Source organism: Silurus aristotelis (assembly GCF_946808225.1).
Source record: "Silurus aristotelis genome assembly, chromosome: 16".
Lineage (NCBI taxonomy): Eukaryota > Metazoa > Chordata > Actinopteri > Siluriformes > Siluridae > Silurus > Silurus aristotelis.
In genome coordinates this window covers 6729177-6754526 of record NC_139589.1, presented here as the reverse complement: position 1 = coordinate 6754526, position 25350 = coordinate 6729177, and the positions used below count along the sequence as shown (strand labels likewise).

At 36.2% G+C, this 25350-nt stretch overlaps 2 protein-coding genes across 3 annotated transcripts in view; one reads left to right on the top strand and one right to left on the bottom strand.

Annotated features, from left to right (window-relative positions):
* LOC310738651 (porphobilinogen deaminase-like) overlaps positions 1-2594 on the bottom strand; it is a 14656-nt gene extending 12062 nt beyond the window's left edge. Inside the window, exon 1 of one of the 2 annotated variants that reach the window (XM_083563802.1) lies at positions 2465-2594. Coding sequence is in view for 1 of the 2 variants with exons in the window: in XM_083563801.1 (XP_083419927.1) it covers positions 721-756 (36 nt within the window). In the remaining variant the exon portion in view is untranslated. Of the gene's footprint in view, positions 1-720; positions 969-2464 lie in introns of those variants that run through there. The other variant, XM_083563801.1, reaches the window with a different exon arrangement.
* A 1702-nt stretch (positions 2595-4296) lies between these two features.
* Positions 4297-23849, top strand: afap1l1b (actin filament associated protein 1-like 1b). Its single transcript, XM_083565562.1, has 19 exons — positions 4297-4465; positions 12973-13098; positions 13188-13286; positions 13368-13456; positions 13971-14082; positions 14200-14286; positions 14827-15017; positions 15120-15299; positions 16515-16607; positions 16709-16787; positions 17340-17495; positions 18268-18479; positions 18578-18723; positions 18968-19040; positions 20315-20426; positions 20509-20676; positions 20836-21017; positions 21557-21682; positions 21787-23849. Exons 1-19 carry the CDS (start codon positions 4441-4443, stop codon positions 21811-21813), a joined length of 2283 nt encoding a protein of 760 aa, XP_083421688.1. The 5' UTR covers positions 4297-4440; the 3' UTR covers positions 21814-23849.
* Positions 23850-25350: the final 1501 nt, after the last annotated feature.

Genomic DNA, 25350 nt, shown 5'->3' with positions numbered 1-25350 from the left:
GTTTAGCTCCGTACAGAGAACTATGTATTTACACACACACGCACACACACACACACACACACACACACACACACACACACACACACACACACACAGATCATTCATTCAATCATTCTGTGTCTCCCCACACACACACACACACACACACACACACACACACACACACACACACACACACACACACACACACAATCATTCATTCAATCATTCTGTGTCTCCACACACACACACACACACTCACACACACACACACACACACACACTGATCATTCATTCAATCATTCTGTGTCTCCACACACACACACACACACACACACACACACACACACACACACACACACACACACAGAATGATTGAATAAATGATCGGTGTCTCCACAAACACACACACACACACACACACACCGATCATTCATTCAATCATTCTGTGTGTCTCTCCACACACACACACACACACACACACACACACACACAATCATTCATTTTGTGTCTTTACACACACACACACACCGATCATTTATTCAATCAGTGTCTTCACACCCACACCTTCTGTCATACACACTCTTACACACACACAAACACACAAACACACACACACACACACACACACACACACACACACACACACACTTACTTTCTAAACATAATCGATTTCTCGCACGCTCGCGCGCGCACACACACGTACCTACATATCTAGATGTATTCCTTGTAAGTTGTTACCTGAGAGCTTGTTTTAGTGTTGATGGCTTCAGACATCTTTCCCGAGGTTTCGGATATTCACTACACAACCATTAAGTTCACCTGAAAGTTCACGCCTCAGTGCCCAGTTTCCCAGCGGTGTGTGTGTGTGTGTGTGTGTGTGTGCCAGCCGGCAGTAGACCTGCGTTACAGTAAACTCTGATCGCGTCCTGATGGTACTTCTTCCTTCCCCTTTAATAATTTCACAGTGAACACGGTTTTGTTTTATTGCCACCTAGTGGACAAAGTGAACGCAGGCCTAAGGCCATATAACGGTACACGTCCTAAAAACCACGCGTGGAAAGGACACGCTGGAAAGGACAACGTTTTCAAAATAAAGGCCAACCATTGTGAGGAGATCAATTTCAAAATCAAAGATCTTCACAATTCCATGTTTTATACAGTAGATGTATATTTACAATTACTAAACAATCATCTGTAAACATTAAACATAGCAGAGTTAGGTTGCAATAAATTTGAGGTAGATGTGATAAATATGAGGTTGAAATGTATGTAATGTAAGAATAGAATAAAGTAGAGTGCAAGTGCACAGTCAAGGTGACCATGTGCAAGTGTGTGCAATGTCCAATGTGCATATTTGAACAGAATGAGTGCTATAGTAAACAGTTAAAAGTAACTGAGTACAGATGTCTGCAGATGTGCTACAATGCCCAATGTGCATCTTAGTGAACCGTTACAATAAGGTTTATGGAAAAATAATCGCAAAAATATTCTGCAAAATTTTTATATTGAAAAGAATATACCACAGAAGTGACTCTAAAACAAGATGGCTGTTTAACAAAATGCAGTCACTTTTCAAGAAAATTAGCTGTAAAAGCAACCAATAATAAAAGGCCAATAAGAACTCCATGAGCTTGAAATAGTCCATATGAAGTGTCAAAAGGCATGTTTTGATAGGTCCAAAGAGACTCAATCCATTTGCCAGGAACTCTGTAATCCACCTGCTACCTCTTTACCTCTAACACACACTCTACACTGCATCCTTGGAATAAATATCCTCAACCATTATTCGATAGGCTCAACAAGGAAGACATGCTTCCAAACTCTTCATTGTTTTAGTAACAAACAAACTTCCACTTTCATTTGTGTTCTAGTTCTTCTTTTTCTCATAGACTGTGTCTAAAAGCATGTTGGGAAAAAGAATGTTTTCATGAGACTCTCTACATTTTGACAAAAATGTGTGTTAAATTACTCATTACCTGGAGAGCATCTCTGTGGTGGCATATTGTAATATGTTAAGTTCAGAGGTGTGAACTGAAGACCTCTGTTTGCAGTCATACCAGACAAGTCATGGAAATGTTCATCCTTGGAAATGGGCCCAGACAGAATTTTTAGAGATTGTTTAGAGATAAAAAAAACCCTCTGATTTATTTATTTGTAGGCTAATGTGATGTAATATTGTGTGTGTAATTATGTGAAGTAATCCATTGGCACCATTCTTAGATAAATTAGACGTTAATGTTTGTGGATTTTTAATTCCATGCTGACTATTTTCCCATAAAACACACTTCAAAAGTGTAGTTCTACAGTTCGTCCAACAGGAGGCGTCACAGTTTCCCAAACCTAGTCTCGGATTATCCACTGTACTGCAGATTTTGAAAACTCTTTTAGTCATATTTTATATATTTTTATATATCTTTCCTGCTGAGGTCCGAAAAGACTCACTCCATTTGAAAGGAATCCAAACTGCTACCACTTATCTCACCTCTCAACACTTATCTCACCGTTCTCCCTCTGCCATTGCTCAACTGGTCCTACCATTTATCCCAGTACAAAGAAGGCTTTCATACTCTTCATTGTTCTGGCACTGAGGTGGTAGTACAAACTTCCAGTTGATGTCCAAAAAGCCACTAGTCACTAGTTGTCTTCAAACAACGTCCAAAGACCAGAGGTTTTTAAAATAGCAGGTCTTGAGAAAGAAAAATCTTGCGTTCTAGCTATTTCCTCTCCCAACAGAGTTTTAGACTGATGGTATATTTAGCCTGTGTCCTAATCAACCAAGACTCCAAAGTACTTTGCAAGTCGCTCCGGAGAAAGGCATCTGCCACATGTCATAAATGTAAATCAGTGGTAGACAGAAACAAAGTAAATATAATTTGTTACTGTAAATAAGTAGCTTCTTCCTATACTGTATCTTTACTTACTAAAGTATTTCTATTTGGGGAGACTTTTACTTTAACTTCACTACATTTCAAAGTAATATCTTGTCTACTCAACTACATTCTCTGAAATCAGTCATTCCTTTTTATGAGTGGATAAAAATGTAACTGGTCAAGCACACAGCAAGCCACCAATCAGGGTAGAGCGCACGTTTGGTTTTGAACTTGTTTTGATTGCCGCTCAGTGGTATGTACTTAGCACTAGCATACAGTTCACCATCAGTTCAACATCAAGCAGACATTTTGAGAGTATTTAATGATGGAACAAACTCCTGACTATAACTTTCCACAACTTGCCATATTTATGTGATATTTTTTAAGTAGTTGAAAAGAAGGTTTTGGGTTCATGATATTTTTAATAAATATCAATCAGTGTTTTTGCTAATTAGTATCATTCTATTAATAGAATGGTGTTCTAACAGTAACAGAGTCTTTTCACAAAACCTGCGTTGATTAAACAAGAGTCTTGTGACAAAAACGATAATAGGAGCATTATAGCGATAATAATTCATAGTTCTTTGGATACTTATATACATTTGGAGGCAACTACTTTTGTATTTTTACTCAAGTAAAAGTTAAAAGGGAGCACTTTTACTTTTTCTGGAGTAATATTTGACCTAATGTATCTCTACTTTTACTCTTTGTCCACTACTGATGTAAATGTTATCGCTGTTGCTTTTCTGTAAATAGTTGTTCTTCTTTCTAATGAATAACGTAATTAAACGTAACAATTTGGAAATACCAACCAGCCTACAGTACATACAGTGCATACAGTATATACAGTACATACAGTGCATACAGTACACACAGTGCATACAGTACATACAGTACACACAGTACATACAGTGCATACAGTACACACAGTGCATACAGTACATACAGTACATGTGGTGCATAAAGTACATACAGTGCATACAGTACATACAGTGAATACAGTACATACAGTGCATACAGTACATACAGTACACACAGTACATATAGTACATACATGTGCATACATACATGCATACAGTGCATAGATTCAGGGAGGAAACCGGAATACCCAAAGGAAACCTTAGAAACCAAAGAAGAATCAATGGGTCAAGGCGGGGTTTGAACCTCAAACCTCAGGGGGCCTAAGAAAAAATCTGAAGCAATGTATAATGCGCACAAGCGCAATGTAATGAGCACAAGCGCCATGTTTTGTCATGCTTATATATTAGATTTCTACATGTACTTGACAAAAGGATTGTACATAGGCAAACTTGTCTCACTCTAGGACCCTGCGCTCTCTCTCTCTCTCTCTCTCTCTCTCTCTCTCTCTCTCTCTCACTCTCTGTCTCTCTCCCTCCCTCCCTCCCTCTTCCCCTCCCTCTCTCCCCCTCTCCTTCTCCAAGCTGCTGTCTCTCATCTGCACAGTGTTGTGTTGGACGCTGCCTCTGCCAGTCACGTGGGAAAGGACTTCTATCAAAAGTGGGTTTCTAAGTAGTAAAATAAAAATAAACAAATACAGTTAAAGAAATATCCTGCGATTTCAATCTTCATGATGGAGATTTCTGAATCCAACTGTAAGTACTTTCTTTTTTTCCTTAAAGGACTCATTGATTTTTGATTTTTGATTTTTGTTAATTGATGGATAATGTCAAATAACATTAATAGTAAATGTCATAATATGTGTAAACAGATTATCTGTAGTCACATGTAAGCATGATGTAATGTGAGTGACACCTGGACAGAGCAACCTGTCTGAGCTGATGATGTCATCACAGGGCATTGTCAGATGCACCCCCCCCCCCCAAACCCCCCACCATAGTTAATATGTAAAAGGTGCATGGTGTGTGAAATCAGACCCTGTCCATGCATGTACTTTAAATCATTAAACAAAAGTGTCCAGGTGTGAGATACTGTAAAGGTACAAACGATAATAACATCTCAATGACTGGTACAGTTTACCACTCGGTTTTTTTCTGAATGTATGAAGATCTTACATGTAATCCCCAATTCAAATATTAATTACATCATAATCACAATATATATATTTTTTATTATAAATAAATAGTTCAGGAGTTTCCTCTGCTTCTTACATATTTTTATTCATTTAAAATTCATGTTCCTTGATAAATCACATGGATCTGTCCTCAACTGGGGAATGTCATGTTGAGTCAGCAAGCTGACATGACATTTAAAAGAATTCCAGATCCGGTAGTAGAAAGGTGAGATTTTATTGTAATTTGTTTTAATGGCTGTCTGGTGTTAATTCCCCTTTACAGCATTCCCCAGCAGTCTAGCCCGGACTGCAGATTTATGCAACCTATTATCAGCTTTTGTGTTTTGTCATTTTGTCATTTATTTAACCATACTCCACTGGCACCTCCATAACACATAATTATAAATATATAGACTAAGAACAGAGTCTGTTAAAGTACCAGTTACATGAATGGGTGACTACTGTATGAATGAAAAAAACTGTACATGTTTGTGTGACAGGAAGTAAAAGCAAACGCTGTTCCCCTATCGGCTCTTGTGGATTCAGTGCATATGGAATATTAAATAAAGAAATGAAAAGGTCTCATCTTTAGACCTACACCCATATGGAATTGCACAGTATTAGTAACACATTTTCTGTAATCCTGTAATTCTGTAATCCTTTAATATAATATAACATAATCTCCCTCACGCTGGCTTTAGCTTTGACCTAGCTATCAGTTCCCAGTCTGGTTAAGGGGCAGGTTTAGCGTGATGGCTATGTGATGGCTATTTACGACCCAAGTGAAAACATCCTTCCTTCTCATGTGGGAAATCCGCTGTGGAGAGCACGTGCGAGTGGCTGGTTGTGTGGAAGCCAGGAAAAAAACAGCCCACTAACTAAATGATAGTTACTTCTTTTAGTTACTGATTTATTTGAAAGCTTCAGGCTTTCCATTGCTGATGAAGAGGTTACTGGTTACTATTTTTAGTTACTGATTTGCTTTAAAACATAATCTTTCGTATTAAGACTTACATCATTTATGAGTTCTCTGTAGCTGAGGTAATCAATCCTCACAATCATACATTTCTATACTTGTCACACTCTTGATGTCACCCAAATGAGGATGGGTTTCCCTTTTGAGTCTGGTTCCTCTCAAAGTTTCTTCCTCATGTCATCTAAGAGAGTTTTTATTTGCAACAGTTACCATGGCTTGCTCATCAGGGATAAATACACACCATTCACCTTAACTCTTAAAATCTGTAAAGCTGCTTTGAGACAATGTCTGTTGTGAAAAGCACTATAGAAATAAACATCATTTGATTAGATTTGGAGTTTTTGGGGATTTTCAGCACAAATGAATGGGTTACCTCATTTGTACTAAAATAAGGTTAAAGTTTGTCTACTAAAATTAAGGTTTTTTTTGCAACAGACTAATTTGATAACATAACTGTGGACATCCTTTCATGCACCATGCTTAATTTGTATCAAGTTTTGGTTTTTGGACATGAATCAAGTGCCTTTTAAAGCACACACATTTATTTGTTATTTATTGTTTAGTAATACATTTATATGTGGACAAACCAATCATATAACAAGCAATTAATGGCTTGTTTTTCAATTAAGTGCTTTTGCTCAATGGTGCAATAGTGACTCACAACCTTCTAGCACAGAAATCACTGATCTTCTATGTTAAAAGTTAAATGATAAAATGTTTCAAATTAGTTTTATAATTTTTTTTTAAACTAGTCCAGTTTGCAAAAGTAAAAACCCTGTCATTAATTCTCCTGTCTTATGCTTCTACACTGAAAAAATATGAAAGAATACGCATGGGGCAGTGTAGTTCCTGCCCAAATGGGCCTCTTTTAGCAGTTCTTCTATTTGTTTGTCCTAGTACTCTCTAAGTGTAGCACTGAGCATTCTGCCCCATGATAAGAAAATGTGGACACATCAGTGGAACATCTGCATATATTTGTGAAATTCTATAATGCAATTTCTATTGGGTAAATGGACTAGCTATATTCACATGTACTTAGAGTTAATTTAACAGTTATGGGATATACATTGGTATGTAAACAGTCCTGTGGACATATCAGTGATATACTATTTGTAGGAAATACCTCATTGGAAAATAACTCTTTTTGCATAATTGCCTTAACTAGTACACATTGTAAAATGTGAGATACACAATAAAAAAATACACAATACATTAATTTAAAAAAAGGTCAATAACTGACATAAAAATCCACATGCACTATATTTGCTCTTTTATAAATGAATACTTAGGAAATTAAATGTTTTTTTTTTTTTGGGGGGGGGGGGGGGGGTGTTAGGTTGAAGGCACATCAGATCCAGTGACATCCTTTAGAATTTATAGGCATTGCATGAGCATTTGTATAAGAGATTTTTCAATGGAGGCCTGGCTGGATACTTGCACTCATGTCTTCTCCAAAATCGCACAAATCTATAAATACCCACATTTCAAGAGAGACAAAGGCTCCACTCATTTGCAGCCTGCAAGCCCTGATGGGTCCACACAGGCCACACAGTGTCTCTTCCACTGGCATTCCGTAGCTCATGAACGAGGGGATGTTGGCTGTCAAGATTAGCGCTTCTATATAATGCTTTAAGGGTTGGTGGAGTACATGACTAGTCAAGCTCTGGCTGAAATGGTCTTTGTGCTTACACTGGTAGCCCCCATTTGACTCACATTTTCAAAGAGTGGAAATCAAAGCAGGACATCACAGGGGTTGTGTGCAGATTGCTGGCCACTGTGTCAGTGCTTTAATTAAAACAGCGTCAGATGCTGTGTGGAGCTCGATCTGTCGTGATGTTGCGAGAACTGAACTCCAACAATGCTTTTTGTCCATAAGTGGCAGGAAGAGGTCAAACATAATTAAACTGGGACTATTTCCTGAGGGGGCACGTTTTGCTTGTGTTCGACATGCTGTGTTATGGGGAGGCGTTTATGAGGGTACAGAGCTGTGTCAAGGTTATGTCCATGTGGCAAATTGAGGTGGCACTACCATTATGTTGTATTGACCCATGTTGTATTTGCAGAATATTTTGGTCAATTTGGCTCTGTGTGAAAAAATTACATGTGATTTCACTTGTGAAATCACATGTTAAAATTTCAGTGACAACACGTGAATATGACCACACATCCACAAAATCGTCGTATATAAAAAAGCAAGTCATGTTTAAAAAGGAGAAACCCTACAAAGTACTACATACAACTGAGCGTTTTCCTACCAGAGAAAGATCCAAGTTAAAAAAAATGTTGAGTTGTTGTGCAATTGAGATGGCACATTTGAAGTGCAACAGCTGCCACCCTGTGCCCCTCGTTGGGTTACAGCCCTGGGGCAGTCAGGGGAAATTGCCTGTTTGGTTGAGGTTGTTGTGAATGAATTCTAAATGTCTAAATGTGATGCTCATGTTTGCAAAACAGAATCAAGCACAGACAGGTAGAGTATTTGCTAAATTGTCTTCACACAGCATAGAGTGTCTTACATGCTGCATTACTTTCACATGAATGTCTTAATAACATTGTTTTTGTAAAGTGGCCCAAAAGAGGTTAGAACAGTAATTGTATTATTTCTAGGCACAGAGATATTTGTCAGACTGGCGTCATCATGTTTTCCTGCTTGCACTTATTTCACAGTTCAGATCATTCATTTTCCCAAGGATTGCTGAGCCAATAATGTCTACACTGTAATCCCTGAAGCTTCCATCCCCTCCCTCATCAGTTATGTGGCCTGTTGCTTGTCTGGACTTGGCTCCACCCAGTAAAGTGTCATTCAATGACTAAAAGAGTCAGCATTAAATTATGCCAAGCGCCTGTTTAGGCTGCCATATGACCTTGAGTGGTGTGTACAAAAGCCCCTACTATGCACCTCACTCGCATGTGTGCACTCAGGGGCTTAGTACACATGACATCCACCCGCAGAATATAACTTGAGCAGCTGCTCAGCCTCCTTAGGGAGCGAGTGACATTTTGTGTATAGAGCTTAATTCTGACACATGCCAATTCCCTCTACCTGTCCCTGTGTTACTACTACCTAGACCCCCCAACCTAAAGTTGTGAAGAGTCTTCAAAAGGATCCATACCAAACACTAGTAAAGAATTGTGTATACATTTTAAAGTTTGTAATCGTGTTCAACAAGGCTCAGACAAATGAGAGGCATTGGTTGGGTGGTTAAGGGAGAACCTCTATCATGCCTGTCATTATTAGTCATTTAAAAAAGCAGAGGAATAGGAAGCAGAAGGTTGGCATTGATAGAAAGTGCTTTCGTCAGCTTAGACAGGAAACCACAGCTGCAGGACATATCCTCTGACCCACAATGCCAGTAGTGCTGGATATCACAGCTGTTCTCGACTGCTTTGCTTCTTGAATTTATTTTGTGTGTTTGTGTATGTGTGTGATTGAGCGACTGATTGTTGCAGTTTTGAGTTCTCCACATTGTATTGTCTTTTTTCCCCCCAAGAGTGATCTCACCTGCCTATTTTTGGTCTTCAGAATAGCACATTGTTGAAAGAGACCTTAGGCTAGGATTTTGGTCAAACCATTTGTCATGCTTAAACTGTACCCTTATAATTTGGGTTGCATGTAGGCAGACTTTGTGGTTTTTTTTAAGGTTGTCCAAAACTTGTATGTAGAAAGTTTGCATTGTTTAAAGGCTTGTCTAGAGTTTGAGAGTATCACAGTTTTTTGTTTTTTTTTGCATTTGAGCAAAATTGAGGACCTCTAGAGGGGATACATTGAATACAAATTAGGTTAGATGATGTCTATAACTCATACCTACTTTTTAGCCTGGCTGAATCAGGACCAGATGATAGCCATATGCTAGAAGGTGCTGTATGGGAATGCCTGTCCCTCGCAAACAGGACGGTCACTCCCTTGTACAAGCCAAAGTGTGCACTCCCACACAATGGCTCTCTGGGGAGTTGTAGCTGTAGAGTAGTGATTGTGCCATTTTCAAAAAGGAGATTTCCCTCTCTCCGCTCTCAAGCTTCCGCCCACTATTTACCTTCATCCTATCTCTTTTGGGCTTCCACCCACATGCGCACACTTCCATTTCCTTCTTTCAAGGAGAGAGGAAAACCGAGTCGTAAAAAAACAACCTGTTGTCCATTAAGCAGTCTATGTGCCAAACAATGGTAAAGGGTCCACTCTGATTTTAAATAAGGACATGAACACTCAGCAGCTGCTTGTTATAGACGTCCGGATTTCAAGGGGGAGTTTTCAGAAGTTCATGAGTATTTTATATTGAAATTGAACAGATGAAAACAATTTCCACATTATATTTATATATAATGGCGAAATTGTTTTCAGCTGTTCTATTCCAATGTGTGTTATAATCCAGTGTAGACATGTTACCTACCCTCAGGACCTATTTGCTCTATACTCATTTTACCGTTTCATTCAAATCAAATCTAAAATTCATGAGCTGCTACTAAACTCAAGTTCTGAATGTGTGTGTGTGTGTGTGTATATATATATATATATATATATATATATATATATATATATATATATATATATATATATATATATATATATATATATATATATATATATGTGTGTGTGTGTGTGTATGTGTTCAAATACTTATTTGCAGCTGTATCATACAAATAAATAGTTAAAAAAATCATACATTGTGATTTCTGGTTTTTCTTTTTTAGATTATGTCTCTCACAGTGGACATGCACCTACGATGACAATTTCAGACCCCTCCATGATTTCTAAGTGGGAGAATTTGCAAAATAGCAGGGTGTTCAAATAATTATTTTCCTCACTATATATATATATATATATATATATATATATATATATATATATATATATATATATATATATATAAAGAAAATTTTCTTTGTTAAACAAGTGTTTTTGCTGTTAGTAAATTAGAAAGAAATTGAAAGAATAGAAACAAATTAGACACAAATGCAACAGCACTATGGTTCAAACTCTTTCAGGTTTATAATACCATGTCTTGCTGTATATAATTTTTGGACAATGTTAAGCTCCCAATCACTGTCAGCTGTTGTGTCTGGTAATCACTTAATAGATCGCATGTTATTCTTTTTCTCTGCAGCTAAACACTTGGTAAAGAGACTAATGCTGAATTTGAAACGCTTTTCTGAAGGCCAGAAACTGTGACCTGGTTTGTCCTGAGTCTGGATTGCTGTGTCCTTCAGTGACCTTTTGATTGAGCATGTAGATAAAAATGGATTATCGATTGTTTCCATTGTTTTTCCAGATCGTAGTGGTTTTGTGGGATTTGCATTAAAAGGAATTGTGTATCTGATTGTATTTCTAAGCTTTTTAAGAGAAAAAACTAAATAAATGGTAGTGAACATCCAAAAGTAAGCACTGCTTATTAAAATAAGAAAGCCTAGAAATTTCACATTTTAGGATTTTGTTTTGGTGATGCTTTCTTTGTGGCTGTGATGAATCAATGTACCAACAATCAGTGGATTTATAGTGTGTGACAAAGCTAACCAGAGTTAAAGTGTGCCTGGCAGAAAAAACCCTTTACATGCTAAAATTGTGACATTTTTAACTTCATTTTGAAAACTGCAGATCTTCCTTAAATTAAATGTTGAATATAGATTTCAACGGAAGTAAAACATGTAAAACTTTGGTTATACTCCAAAAGGAGAAAATTGCATTTAACTTTAAAATTTAACACTAACTGTATAAATGGAGCACCTTAAAATGACAATTTACAAGGACGACAACTATAAACCACAGTATAACTTTGACTGATAAAAAGGTGTACATCCAGAAAATCACAATGCTAATATCATTGCTACATATTTAGCAGCAAAATAATTTCATAAAGTAATGATTTAAAGAGTGTTGTCAGATAATAAAAATGATTTGTGGGAGATGGGATGTTAATTATGATTAGTTAGATCATTTTTGGCTTTAACAAATATAACATAAACCTTGCACTAGTAAGGCACTAGTCTGGCAGCAGGTATTGGAGCTAGCAGTCCTAATGTGGAAATGCAGCTAGCAGTGTCACTATTTAATGTTATTGTTTCCAACTTGTTTTATTTAAATCAAATTCAATTCAAATGTATTATTTTCTCAACACATGCCATTAAATGGTCCTGGAAATGCTCTAGAGACAATTTTAGGAGGAATTTCTTCTCTACCGTTGCAAAAAGAAAAATACATAGCATAGAAAAAACCCGAAATTTAACCTATTTGTAACCAGTATAAAATACCCTAATTTTTTATGTGATTTAGTAAATTCAAAAATGAGTATAAATTCAAACTATGACTAAGATTAAAATATGTGATAAACAACATAATTGGTACAACAACATTAATCTAAAGGGGATAGCTAAGACGTGAGATCTGCCCTGAAATCAAGCTTTGTTTACAGTAAACCAGGATTACTAAAAAAGGATTTACCAAAAATAAATGAGTGGCTGCTGTATTGTTTCCTGTGTTTGTTAAGAATCTTATAACAGTGCTTCTATTGTGAACTGTGCAGAGTTTTGGCTACATGTATGAGACAGTATGAACCCAATTCAGGCCATGCCTATCACCGCTTATTTATTGCATTAAGCCACATTTGCTGCATTGGTTTAGTTTTCTCCAGTGTCCAGTTTCGACATCTGAAGACCTTTCCCTTACCGCGATGCTGCTGTCTGATTCCAAGGGTTACATGTCAATTTTTTTATATAACACTACTATTCTGAGAGCATATCACTGTAAAATCTGGAATGTTTTGAAATTATGTTTTATTATAAAAAAAAAAAAATTTTTTTAATCTACTTAACAATCTACTTCATTTGGAAATAGACTTACAAAGCATCTTCCGAAAAAAAAAAAAGTGTTGGTGTAGATTTCAATTTATAATGTACAATTGCAATCACTAAGTGATACTGGTGAGAAAAAACAACACAACAACATTAGAAAGAAACCTTGAGAGAAACCAGACTCTTCTGAGTGATACTGGATAGGGGGATTAGAAACATTACTGCTTCCAAAATTGTATATACTATAAAATCAAAGAGTGTTAGTGTTGTTAAAAGGATGTTCAGAATGTTTTTGTTTTTTAACAAATCTACACTTATCCTTCTTTGCACAGCCATGGAGCACCTGGTAAAGGAGCTAAACGTGCTTCTGAAACTCCTGGAGCAAGAACATGTAAGTTCAGCCACTGCAGAGAAGATGAGTGTCATCAGGAACCTGTTAGGACAGTTAAAGCCATCGGGTAAAGAAAGAGACATAACTGATTTCTGTTGTTTATTATATATTACATGTCAACTGTAATATATAGTAGTCACATTCTTTTTTATAAAGCATATGTTGATAGAGGGACTGGGAGCGACTTCATATACATGAACACGTCCCTGTACGGAAATGGTACCAGCTTTGTCGAATCACTTTTTGAAGAATTTGGTATGTTTCTTTAAACGTACAGTTATGTTATGTTTTCTTCTACTGTTAAGTCGGACGACTAACACTGATATCTGCGTTCAGACTGTGACCTGAAAGAGTTGAGAGATTCCCCAGAGGAGCTGAAAAAACAGGAAGAGGAAGAGACATTGAAACACTTACCCACTAAATCAGTAAGACACATTTAAACTATAGCCAGCACAGCAGATCTTCAGATAGTAGAAATACCATAAAATTTATATATATATATATATATATATATATATATATATATATATATATATATATATATATATATATATATATATATATATATATGTGTGTGTGTGTGTGTGTGTGTGTGTGTGTGTGTGTGTGTGTGTGTATATGTATTATAAATAATATAATATACTATGGGTGTGTGCAAATTAGAAATACATGTGCACTACAGTAACCTTGCATCCCATGTGAAGATTGGTGAAAAAAATAATAAAAATCATCTCTATTATCCTTATATCCAATTATTTGGGCTAGTTTCAGGTTTTTTCTGTTTCTCAAACGTTTCTGAGCTGTATTTGTATCACTATATTTTTCTGATATATCTATTGCCTTGCCACATCATATATGGTCGAAAGCTGTTGTAGGTGCACAGTGTATTTACTGACCTGGCTTTTACTGTACTGAATGTGAATATAACATATTTCCTAGAGCCCCACTGACACACCCCCTCCACTGCCCACCACACCGCCTCCGGAGGATTACTACGAAGAAGCTGTTCCACTTGAGGCAGACACCACGCCTCAGTACATCACCACCCACAGTCAGTGTTTTCATATTATCTACCCACGTAAATCACAGTGCAAGAATAAAGATAATACTATTGATATCAATACTAAATCTGCATTAGCTAATTCTCGGACGATGACTTCCGCTACAGGAAACTCAAGCCCAGTTGAGGACGAGGATGCATATTATGAAGATGCTGATAAGAACTATCCATTAACTCGCATAAATGGGCCATCCTGTAAGAAACAAAAAGTCTTTGTCTCTTGTCTTTTATGACTGTCTGTTTTTTTTTATTCTAATGTTAGTAAGATATTTGTTAGGATTTTAAGTTTGGCTAAATAATTTTTTATATAAAAATAGTTTTGTCATTTTGTTTTAGAAATACTTTTTATTACATCCTATATGGGATCAATAAAGAATTCTGATTTGATGAATTGTTTTCAAGACCGTAAAACTACATTCGAGTTGGAATTAAATTACTGAATTAATTTTTTTTTTTTTTACATTAAACTAATTTGAAATAGAATTAATGAATTTAAATAAAATATAAACGGTTATACAATTAAAAATACAATAAAATACATTAAATACAAGCATACATTGTTTATATAAACATTTTAAAATTTTGATTGCATTTAAATCAAATCTTAGTAGCAAAAAATATTCAAATTTCCACAAAAGAAAATGTTTATTTTGCAAAGCAATTTACACCAATTATTCAGAGATTTTTATTTATAGTAACATAGTATTGTACTTTTCCACTTATTTGCTTTTCTAGACAATGATTCAGATGCCCTTAGTAGCTCTTATGAGTCTTATGATGAAGAGGACGATGATACAAAGATCCGAGACAGGACAAGTCCTGCAGGCCCGGTAAAAGACTGCCGCAAATTTGCCTTCCTCCTGCGTAAGAAACGGTTTGGTCAATGGGCCAAACAGTTAACCGTAATCCGTGAGAACAGACTACAGGTGAGAAGACCTCGAAACACACTCTCAATCCCAGAGAGTATAATATTACACACTTAACTGAACCAGGTTTGAGAAATATCTTTTTAATCCTTCCCTATACAGTGTTTCAAGAACCCGAAAGATCGAACACCACACACTGACCTGCCTCTGAATTTGTGCAGTGTTGTCTATGTGTGTAAAGATGGGAGACGCAAGAGACATGAGCTTAAATTCTCCGTCCCTGGAGGAGAATCATTGGTGTTAGCTGTGCAGAGCAAGGAACAAGCTGAGAGCTGGCTTAAGGTAGTTCAAACAATCTGAGAACTTAGTTTTTCAGTTCAAATATAAATTTAGTTGATTCTTTTTTCGAATAAAATAAACAAATTAACTGTACTGAGAAACACATCTCTCAGGCTAAATACATTAATCTCTATCCGGACTATGTGCATACGTTGTGTAAACACATTCTCAGATCGACATCCTTTTATTGTTCTTGAAACAATGCTCATTTTATCCAGCTTTTACACCTGATGTCATCAGTGCTTTTTCTTTTGCATTCCTGACAATAGTTCCCAACAGCAAAGCAATAATGTTGCTGTGTATTTCTGTTCATAAAAAGGAACAGGATTAAAGAAAACATGACAACATTGACCACCCTGAGCTGCACTAATAGTTATCATAGCTAATATGATCTATGCTAGGCATTGTTTTTTCAAGCTTTGTATGATACAATAGTTATGAATCAGTGTTTAATAAAAATTCTCATTTAATTTTAAATTTTTTAATGCAGCTTAAAGAATGCTACACAATAATAATAATTCTGTAATACGGCTTTCTGGGGTGAATTTTCAAAAGGGTTCAATCTTTTTTTAGCAAATTTTTTTGCAAGAATTGACTGGAATGACCTGGTTTGGGAACCTAAAAAGTGATTCCATGATCCTGTATGTTGCTGGTAGGGAAATTAGTTATTGGGCTGGAGACATTTCTTTACCAGCACAAAAATGTAGCGACTACATTCACCAGAAAAGCGTAGACTTTATCATGAGGAGATTATCGGAATTCTGAAGATGCCACATCCATCTGTGGCCATGAACAAATTTGGCCGTGCTCTTAGGGTGGGATCACTCTTTTCCCTGTCATTCACAGGAACACTGTACAGAGCGTTTCTCTCTGAGTGTGACGTAACACTAGTTAGAAAAGATGGAGTTGGCTGGCTTTGCACATTTCCTTCCGGGAAGCATGCGTTAGCCTTCACCTTCTTTAGTTGGTAGCTGTTGATTGATAGTGCAGAGATAGCCGGTGGGTGAAAACTGACCATATTGGGGTTTTGTGAGAATTTTGCAGACTAAGCTTTCCTCTATCAAACACTGGAAGTGTGTATTTGTACATACTGATTCAATTTAATGTGTATTACACTGTCCAAGAATTTCACAGAACTTTGATGGATTACATTTATGAATAAATGTATGATCCATGAGTTATACAATATAGTTTTTTTCTATTTCTAAACCTGTTCAGGCCATTCAGGAAGTTAATAATGTGGCAAACGGCAACACAGGAAAGGAGAATTCTTTATCCCCAATGATTCAGCGGAAGACAGAACTGGAAAAGGTAAATTATTCGCAGGCTACTCACTGATGCAATACAGAGTAAAGGTTTTCTCAGCTAGTCCCTGAGTGCTGTTTTATTTTTATTTTTGTCTGTATGTGCAGACGATGCTTACTGATAAACATACCTCAGATTCTGACAGTGTTGCCAATGGAGACTGTTCACGTGAGAGTGGTGAAAACGGTAAGCACTTGTGTCGATCATTAAACATTGTATTCAAGTTTGCAAACTTTTAATTCCTTAAAGTCATGACAAGAATATTTAGCAAAATAGCTTAAGTCATGTTTGATAACTGAAACAATAGTTGAAATGAGTTACAGGAAAGAAAAATGTTTTTGTAATAATAAGCAACACATAAACCAGATGTTATTCAATAGTCATCGCTATACATTTTGGAGGAAAAAGTCTTGGCTAGAAAATCCCCCTTCTCCTCCTTCTTCCGAGGTCAAAGTGTAAAGTGTGTGTTCCAGATACAACCTGCTTCCCCTGAATTGTGTGTGTGACCTCAGTCTGAGACAATGGCAGGAGGAACAGAGGAAGGATGTAACTGTTTGTTTACATACTTTTTGTCTTTGTGTTACGTGCAGTGAAAAGGACCATAATGCTCGTTTGATATGTTTTAAAGGCTCTTTCACAGAAATAAAGTTCTCAATGGACAACTATGCAGCTCTGTTACCTAAATCCATAAGTGACTTTTTTACATTAATGACTTTACTACTCTTTTTGACCTTAAAGGGAAGGGAAAAAAGGGGGCTTTCTCTGAACTCACCGGCTCCATGAGTCGTGCTGCTGGCCGAAAAATCAACCGTATAATCAGCTTCTCAAAGAAAAAGCCTCCTCTGCCTGGAGATACCAGCAACCTATCTCACAATGATGACAACCCACGCTGCGGTGAGGAAAGCTTGCTAGAAAAACTACATTCGGCACACTCAACATGCTATCTTTAGCATAGATCCAGCTATTACTCTTGCACCAGCATGTGCAAATGTGCAAGAGTTTGGGTAGGAATTGAAATGATTGCCTTAGTGAAATATAGTGCATATCTTATTATTTAAAGTAGGTAGGCTCTAAATAATAAAAAATAAGTAGAAATAGGAAAATTATAGATGTATAATATAACATAATATGTATAATAATATAATAGTCAATACAATCTATAAAACATGAAATGACCAAGAGGCAGCTGAGTAAAATTTTTTAGATACGGTAGATTTGGATTCTAATTATTTTTTAATACTTTCGAACAAGCTAATCAGTTGTGATGTAAAAGTAAATAAAAGTAGATGTTGAATGGTCAATTTGAGTCAAATATGAAAATAAGTACTGTCGGAGACTTTTTCTCAAGTCATTATGGAATTGGTGACTTTTAAGTTTTGCAGTAAGTGATCTATACTTTTACTCAAGTATCATTTTAAGGTACTCTTTCCACATCTGAGCACTGTATACTAAGTGAATAATATTGAATAAGGCTTTTATACATGGGAGAAAATGGAAGATAAAGACATGCAGTTTCACATAATAAATCTAGAATCTTTTTAAATAGATAAATATTGTACCCAATAATGACAAATTGTTGTTTTTCTTTGTGTAGTAATAGTATTGTTAACCTTTAATTGCTCTAAATGTTTTAGTTTTTTAATGAAATGATTTAATGTCCTCTCAGGTTATTTAAACGTCTTGGTTAACCAGTGCTGGAAGGAACGTTGGTGTTGTGTGAGGAGCGGAACTCTGTATTTCCACAAAGACAGAGCGGACGTGCACACTCACGTCAGAGCCGTTGTTCTCCAAGGGGTCGAGGTCTTGCCTGGTTTAGGGCCCAGGCACCCGTTTGCTTTCCGTATTATGCGAGATGGAAGTGAAGTGGCAGCTCTGGAGGTACAATAGGCTGGTGTCTGCCATGCATTCTTATAGTAACTAAGACAAGTTTTCTTGTAATAGGTTGTGATTTGCTTGAACGGAAATCTGTGTTCCAGGCGAGCTGTTCGGAAGAGATGGGTCGCTGGCTGGGTCTGCTTTTGGCGGAAGCAGGTTGTGCTACAACCCCAGAGGCTCTGCATTATGATTACGTGGATGTGGACACAATCAGCAGCATCAAATCAGCAGCTCGGCATTCTTTCCTGTTAGTAGAGCTTCAACTGGGTTTGCTCTAAGAATAATGCTGTGATCCAGAAACCTCTGAACTTGTTTACAATGGAATTTGCAGCCATATTCAAACTATGCGGGTTTTACAGTAATAATAAAATAATCCATAAGTGTGCTACAGCAGGAAAGAATTTAAACCTATGCATTAAATAGTTGTTTTTTTGACTGCATCAGTTAAGAATGTCATTACTTACATATATTATGTGCTCTGGTTTTTCTAGCTGGGCCACTTCCTCCAGCAGTGCTTCCACAGACTCTCGCACCTACGACGAGGTTCCTTATGAGAGCGTGCAGGTATGGCAAATATGCAACTTAAAACCCTTTGTCGTTATTCAGGAATGCCACTTCTCTCTTAACAAACTCAATATCAAATGATTCACACTCTATGTTAATGTAAATGATTAAAGGTTTTAAAGAGACAAAGGAACAGGATATTGTTGTGATTCAGTGAAATAGGATACCATGCTGAGTTTTATATTAGATGTTGTTGTGGTCAAAAAGAAAGCTTGTCCAAGATTGTGTTTCTTTGCCCATAACATGTTTGATGCCTTGTCTTAAAAAACTACACATATATGTATAAGCAAAATGACATTAAAACTGTATTAAATTTTTATTTACTTAATAAAAAAGTGATTTACTTTTTATAATTGAAGACCATCCGGTATAGCTGACGATTAACAGTCTAAAGGTCCATGAGGTTACTGTGGAGTGTTAAACTAAAGTCCTATGAAGTTGCCATGAATCCTTTTGCATTAAACAGTTCATAACCTCAACAATGCTAAAACTATTGGTGACAATTGGTGTGAACCATTTGAGGATGGGGTCTCTTTTGTGTCTGGTTTTATCCTTTTTAAGGTTTTATCCTTATACCATCTTAGGGAATTTCTCATTGCCATTGCCACCACTGGCTCTCTCATTAGGGCTAAACTTATAGTGATTAACTTCGAGGACTATTTATGCTGCTAAAATGTCATATTGGTAATCTATTTCTGTAAAGCTGCTTTGGGACAATGTTTATTGTTAAAATCACTTAAAAAAATTACATTGAACTGAATTGATATTGAAATGAATTAAATTTAATCTTTTTCTCTGCAACGATAGTGTTAAATAAAGAGCTAGTCTAACAAAAATCTGGAATAAAACCAGTCAGTCTGTCTAAAAACTAATCTTTAAAATAAATAAAGCCTCTTTAATTTAGTTAAATTACAGTTAAATTAATGGTCATGAAGGGAAACAGATTTCAGAATATAATGTAATATAATGTCAAAATGTCAGAAATGTCCTCAAAATGTTTCTCCAGGCTATCACACATCTATTGTGATATAGTGACTAATTAGTGTAACACTTGGCAACATGTTAGATTTTTTTTTGCAATAAATTTCCCCATGCATATTCATTTTTACTCCACATACAACTGCCTTCTTGATCAATCACAACTATTTCACAATCTTTTCTTCCTTCTGCTCCTGATATCTCTCCTACACTGTATATTCCTGCTCCCTTGTTTTTGTTCTTTCTTTATCACCTTGACAACTCTATATTCCTCTCTGCCACATTGACTTTATTAGGCAGAAGAGGCTCAGCCTAAACCGGGCCCTCAGGTGCAGCATCACTCTTCTTTCTCCACTACTGAATGTGTAAAGAGCAACTCGGAAATCACAGTGAAGAGACAAAACTCTTGTAAGTATCCACTTATTTCGTCCATGCCCTTTAACGCTTCAAAACGAATACCAGCCACTTATTAGATCACTTTTTCTCTCAGCTGTAAATCAGTATGGTAAGTATGGCAAAACGAGGGCAGAAGAGGATGCGCGGCGATACCTAAACGAGAAAGAACAGCTCGAGAAAGAGAAGGAAGAGATCAGAAAGAAGCTGGTGTCACTGCGCAAAGAGAAAAGAGAGGTGAAAGAGCAGCTTAAAGATGCCACAGGTGAGACTGGCACTAGTTGCACAGCTAATTATAAAGAGTGAAAGTAAAAGTAGTGTGCAACTGGTAGTCAACAGTGATTCTCCACTTTCAAAATATGTGCTGGTGCCACCTACTGGCAGAAAAGATTGTATCTAATAAATCTTTGTGCAATTTGAATAGCCAACAGTAACCAACAGAAGCATTTGGAAAAGCGTCTGGCTCAACTGGAAGAGGGCTGCAGAGGGAAGGAGGCCGAGCGAGTGGATCTGGAGCTTCGGCTCACTGAGGTGAAGGAGAAGCTAAAGAAGTCGGTGGCGAGTGGTGAGCTGGGGGCTGCTGCTGAGAACAAACCTGTGAAAAAGGTTTGTGTGCTCGGTCTCACATCATATGCCCACATAGCAGAATGATGTGTAATGCACAAGTAGATACCACTGCTTATTTTATCTAGCTATCAGATAGATAGATAGATAGATAGATAGATAGATAGATAGATAGATAGATAGATAGATAGATAGATAGATAGATAAAATATTCTCGATTTCTTTAAAATAGCCCTAAAAAACATCTTTAAAAAAAATTATTGGCCCTATATGATATAAATGTAAATATGATATGATTAATGTATTGCATTACAGAAAATCCCTGTTGTGCTAAAGGGTTCTAAAATATTGTGCTACAATGTTTGCCATAGAAGATCATGTTTGATTGATGGATCTCCAACACTTGTTGTTGGTGTTACAGTGAAGTAAAAGTTTTTTAGGGAAACAACACAGTGGCTCTTTGCAACTAGGATAAAGAAAAAAAAAAAAAAACAACAGTTCTGTATATGAAAGAAATTTGCATCTCAGGTTATATTTTGTCTTATGCATTGGGAATTTAGTAACTGTAACCCTGCTCACAGGTTTATATCAGAAAAGTGGAACCGACTTATACTGAGTCCATACCTGTTAACTGTGCCGCTGAGATGCGAAAGCGTCCTCCATCCATCTGTGCATCCACCAGAGGAAATGTCATACAGAAAGCCAAGGTGCTGTTAGAAAAACTAAAGATAATCAAAACCAATAGAGAAACACAATACATCACAAATGCTAAACACTGTATTTTCGGTCTTGTTCTTTTTTCAATATTTAGGAATGGGAGTTAAAGAAAGGAACTTAATATTAACTGGAGGTAAAGTCTATAAGGATTGTGTGTTTTGTTGAAGAGACTTCATTAACGTGGACTGAGAAGATTCAATGGACCGGGGATTATTCAGCAGCTGATAGTTTTCATTTTATATGTATATGCTTGAAAACTACTGATCCATGTGTGGCCAGAGGGTTTTCTAGTGCCCTTCTGTTACTGTTGCTTCTATTTCTCCAGCCTCATGTTTCAAAGGGAAATTATTAAATAACTGCTTTTTATCATTCAGCCATACTGGTCAGCCAACTAACAATTTGCATATAAAAAATAAACCAGCTATGTGTTGAGCTTATTGTCTTATCCATTATCTGCTGGCTCAGAATGGCATTTAAGCATTAGTGGCCATTATCTTAGCAAGACATCATCTGAGATAAAAGATTGTACAAAGATAGAAAGCAGGCTTATAATAATAATAATCATTAATAGTATGGGCATATACAGTATCTCACCAAAATGAGTGCACCACTCACATTTCAGCAACCATTTTAGTATATCTTCTCAAAGGACAATACTATAAAAATGTGATATATTTTAGTCAGTGTGCATCCTGAATAGCAGTACAGATTTACTGCCCTCTAAATATAAAAATAAAACATACAGTTATTCTTGTCAAAATAGGTGGGAACAAAAGTGAGTACATTCAAAGTGAACATGTCGAAACTGTGTCGAAAGTGTCAATATTTTGTGGGAGCACAATTAATATGTTGCACTGCCTTAATCCTCCTGGACATGGAATTCACCAGAACGGCACAGGTTATTGCTGGGATCCTCTTCCACTACTCCATAATGACATCACTGAGCTGCTGTATGTTAGACACGTCGCGCTTCTTGTGAGCCAACTTCAGAAGAGTTTTCCTTGTGGGAAGACGGCCATGCAAACCTACTTGTTGCAGTGAGCAGTGTATGGTCTAAGCACTGATAAGCAGACCTTCCGCTTCTGCAACCTTTAAAGCAATGTTGGCAGCACTCTTGCATCTGTTTTCTTGAAGCAGCTTCTGCAGCTGACGCACAGCACAAGGACTCAACTTTTTAGATTGACCCTTGCGCAGGCCTGTTTTCTAAGTGGAACCCTGAGTGGATCTTCTTATAGCCTAGGCCATCTTTGTGGAGAGCAACAATTCGAAATTTTTTCAAATCCTCAGAGAGTTCTTTTCCATGAGGTGCTACGCTGAACATCCAGTAGTCAGTATGAGCGAATTGTATTCAAAGCACCCAATTTGAACTGCTCTAATACAAGATACAAAAATTTGTATGGTGCTGTCAAGCAGACAGAAACATGAACATCTTGAATAGGACATGTGGCTTTGCATGGTTAATCAACATACAGCTGTTATCACTTAAGGTGTACTCACTTTTGTTGCCATTTATTTAAAAAATAATGGCTGTATGTTGAGTTATTTTCAGAGGACAGTAAATCTAATCTGCTATACAAACTGCACATTGACTACTCTAAAATATGTCCAAGTTTCATTTCTATAGTATTGTCCCTTGAGAAGATATACTACAATTGGTGTATTTACTTTTGAGATACTGTAAATAGCACAAAAAGACTAGAAATGAAACCTTTTGGAGAAAAAACAAAACAAATCAAATGATGCTGAAATGAAGAGGAAAAATAAGATTGTATTTTAGAAGCAGAGCAACAGGTGGAAAATATACGAAGGATTAAAAGGGAAGAGATGTGTTCTAAAAGCAACAGTGTGTCTTGAACGCATGTACAGCACTGAACATACTAAATTCATACACTGAATCTGAAGTAGAGTGTAATGGCATGTCTTTCTTTTATACACAACTCTGTATCAAGTGAGTAAGTTTGAAAGGTCTGTTTTCTTTCCGTTACACTATGGCACTTAATTGACCATGTTTATTTATTTATTTTTTACATGTTGTACATAAAACCATATTCATAATCTTTATGGTGATATATGGAGTCATGTCCCTAAGCAAATATGTATAAATGTTTCATTTTGAACAAATAAAAATGAGTTATAATGATTTTTAAATATAGAAAATAGTTTGGAGCCATTTGTTGAGGTCATAATGAAGATGTTACAGAACACCATTTTGTATAGAATTATTAAACATGACACCAAAGAGCCAAGTAAAATTTTTAAATACATACATACATACATACATACATACATACATACATACATACATACATACTTGGCTGACACCCTTTTCTAGAGCAACCTACAATTATTTCATTTTATACTGCAGAGCAGTTAAGGGTTAAGGGCCTTGCTCAGGGGCCCAACAGTGACAATTTGGTGGTGCTGGCATTTGAACTGTCAGCCTTCCAAACCAAAAGCTAACACCTTAATCAATCTTATTACCACTTCCTACACAATATGGCTATTCAGATCAATCTGCTGGTCATACATTATCAATTTACTAGCTGTGTGTAAATACTTAGAGTTACTGTATTCCTGCATGAGCCATTGTTCTCACTGACCAAACATTGATCACCATTGTTCTCACTGACCAAACATTGATCACCATTGTTCTCACTGACCAAACATTGATCACCATTGTTCTTAATGACCAATCACTGACCACAGCTCTTGTAAAGAATTATTACATTTTGTAATTATGTGTATTTTTTTTTAACTAAAATGAATTACATCGATACCAGGATTAAGGATGTGATGGACTAGACATATAAGACAATTGTGTTCAAGTTTCACTGTCCTATATTCACTTTTTGCTTTATTGTTTTATTTTATTTTGTCTTTACTCATTTTTAATTGGTGGGCTCAAAAGGGTAAAAATACTACCATAAAATACTATAACTAATATAATATAATAATATAACTACAAATACTAAATATAACTAAACATACTAAAACTAAATATTATTAGTCAAAACTATGATAATTAGCTCTAGTTCCTGTTTTGTCTGATCAGTGCTCTTTAAAATTCTGAGAAAACATTGATTTCTATGTAGATCCATAATATTGGAAAAAAGGCCAAGACAACATATCTGTTTGGTCATGTTCTGTGTTTTAAACTTAATTATTATAGATTTTCCATCTCTTGTAATAAAAGAACAAATTGTGTTAATACTCTCACGTCTGGAAGAGATAAAGTCCAGAAACTGATTGAGCAAAGAGTGCAAACAAAGAAATTCCCAACAATGGGTTTGTTACAGATAGAGTTATTTTATTTGGAAAACAGATATAGCTTCTAAATGGTCAAGATACTGTTTCAAAAACAAGTTTAACCATGCACCTTCTATATATATATATATATATATATATATAAAAAAAAAAAAACATCCCACTTTAACAGATTGGTCTGTTACAGGAAATTAATAAATGTTTATATAAGAAAGTTATACACAGAATAAACATGAACCAAACCTATTTATATTATGCATCTTCCCAAGAGTAGATTATACCGCTTACTTGGCAAAAACTGGTACAGGATATTTTATGAATGTTTATTTAGGAAAAAAAGTAATAGCTTTTCAATATTTAAGATGCTTGTTCCCGAAGAAGATTATTATAATAA

What these genes read in the sequence shown, in the direction of transcription:
- afap1l1b (XM_083565562.1), top strand. Translation starts at nt 4,441, where the DNA reads ATGATGGAGATTTCTGAATCCAACT. An exon ending in AGGACAGTTAAAGCCATCGG is followed by an intron (nt 13,099 to 13,187) that starts GTAAAGAAAGAG and finishes TTTTTTATAAAG; the next exon opens with CATATGTTGATAGAGGGACT. An exon ending in TCCGTGAGAACAGACTACAG is followed by an intron (nt 15,018 to 15,119) that starts GTGAGAAGACCT and finishes TTCCCTATACAG; the next exon opens with TGTTTCAAGAACCCGAAAGA.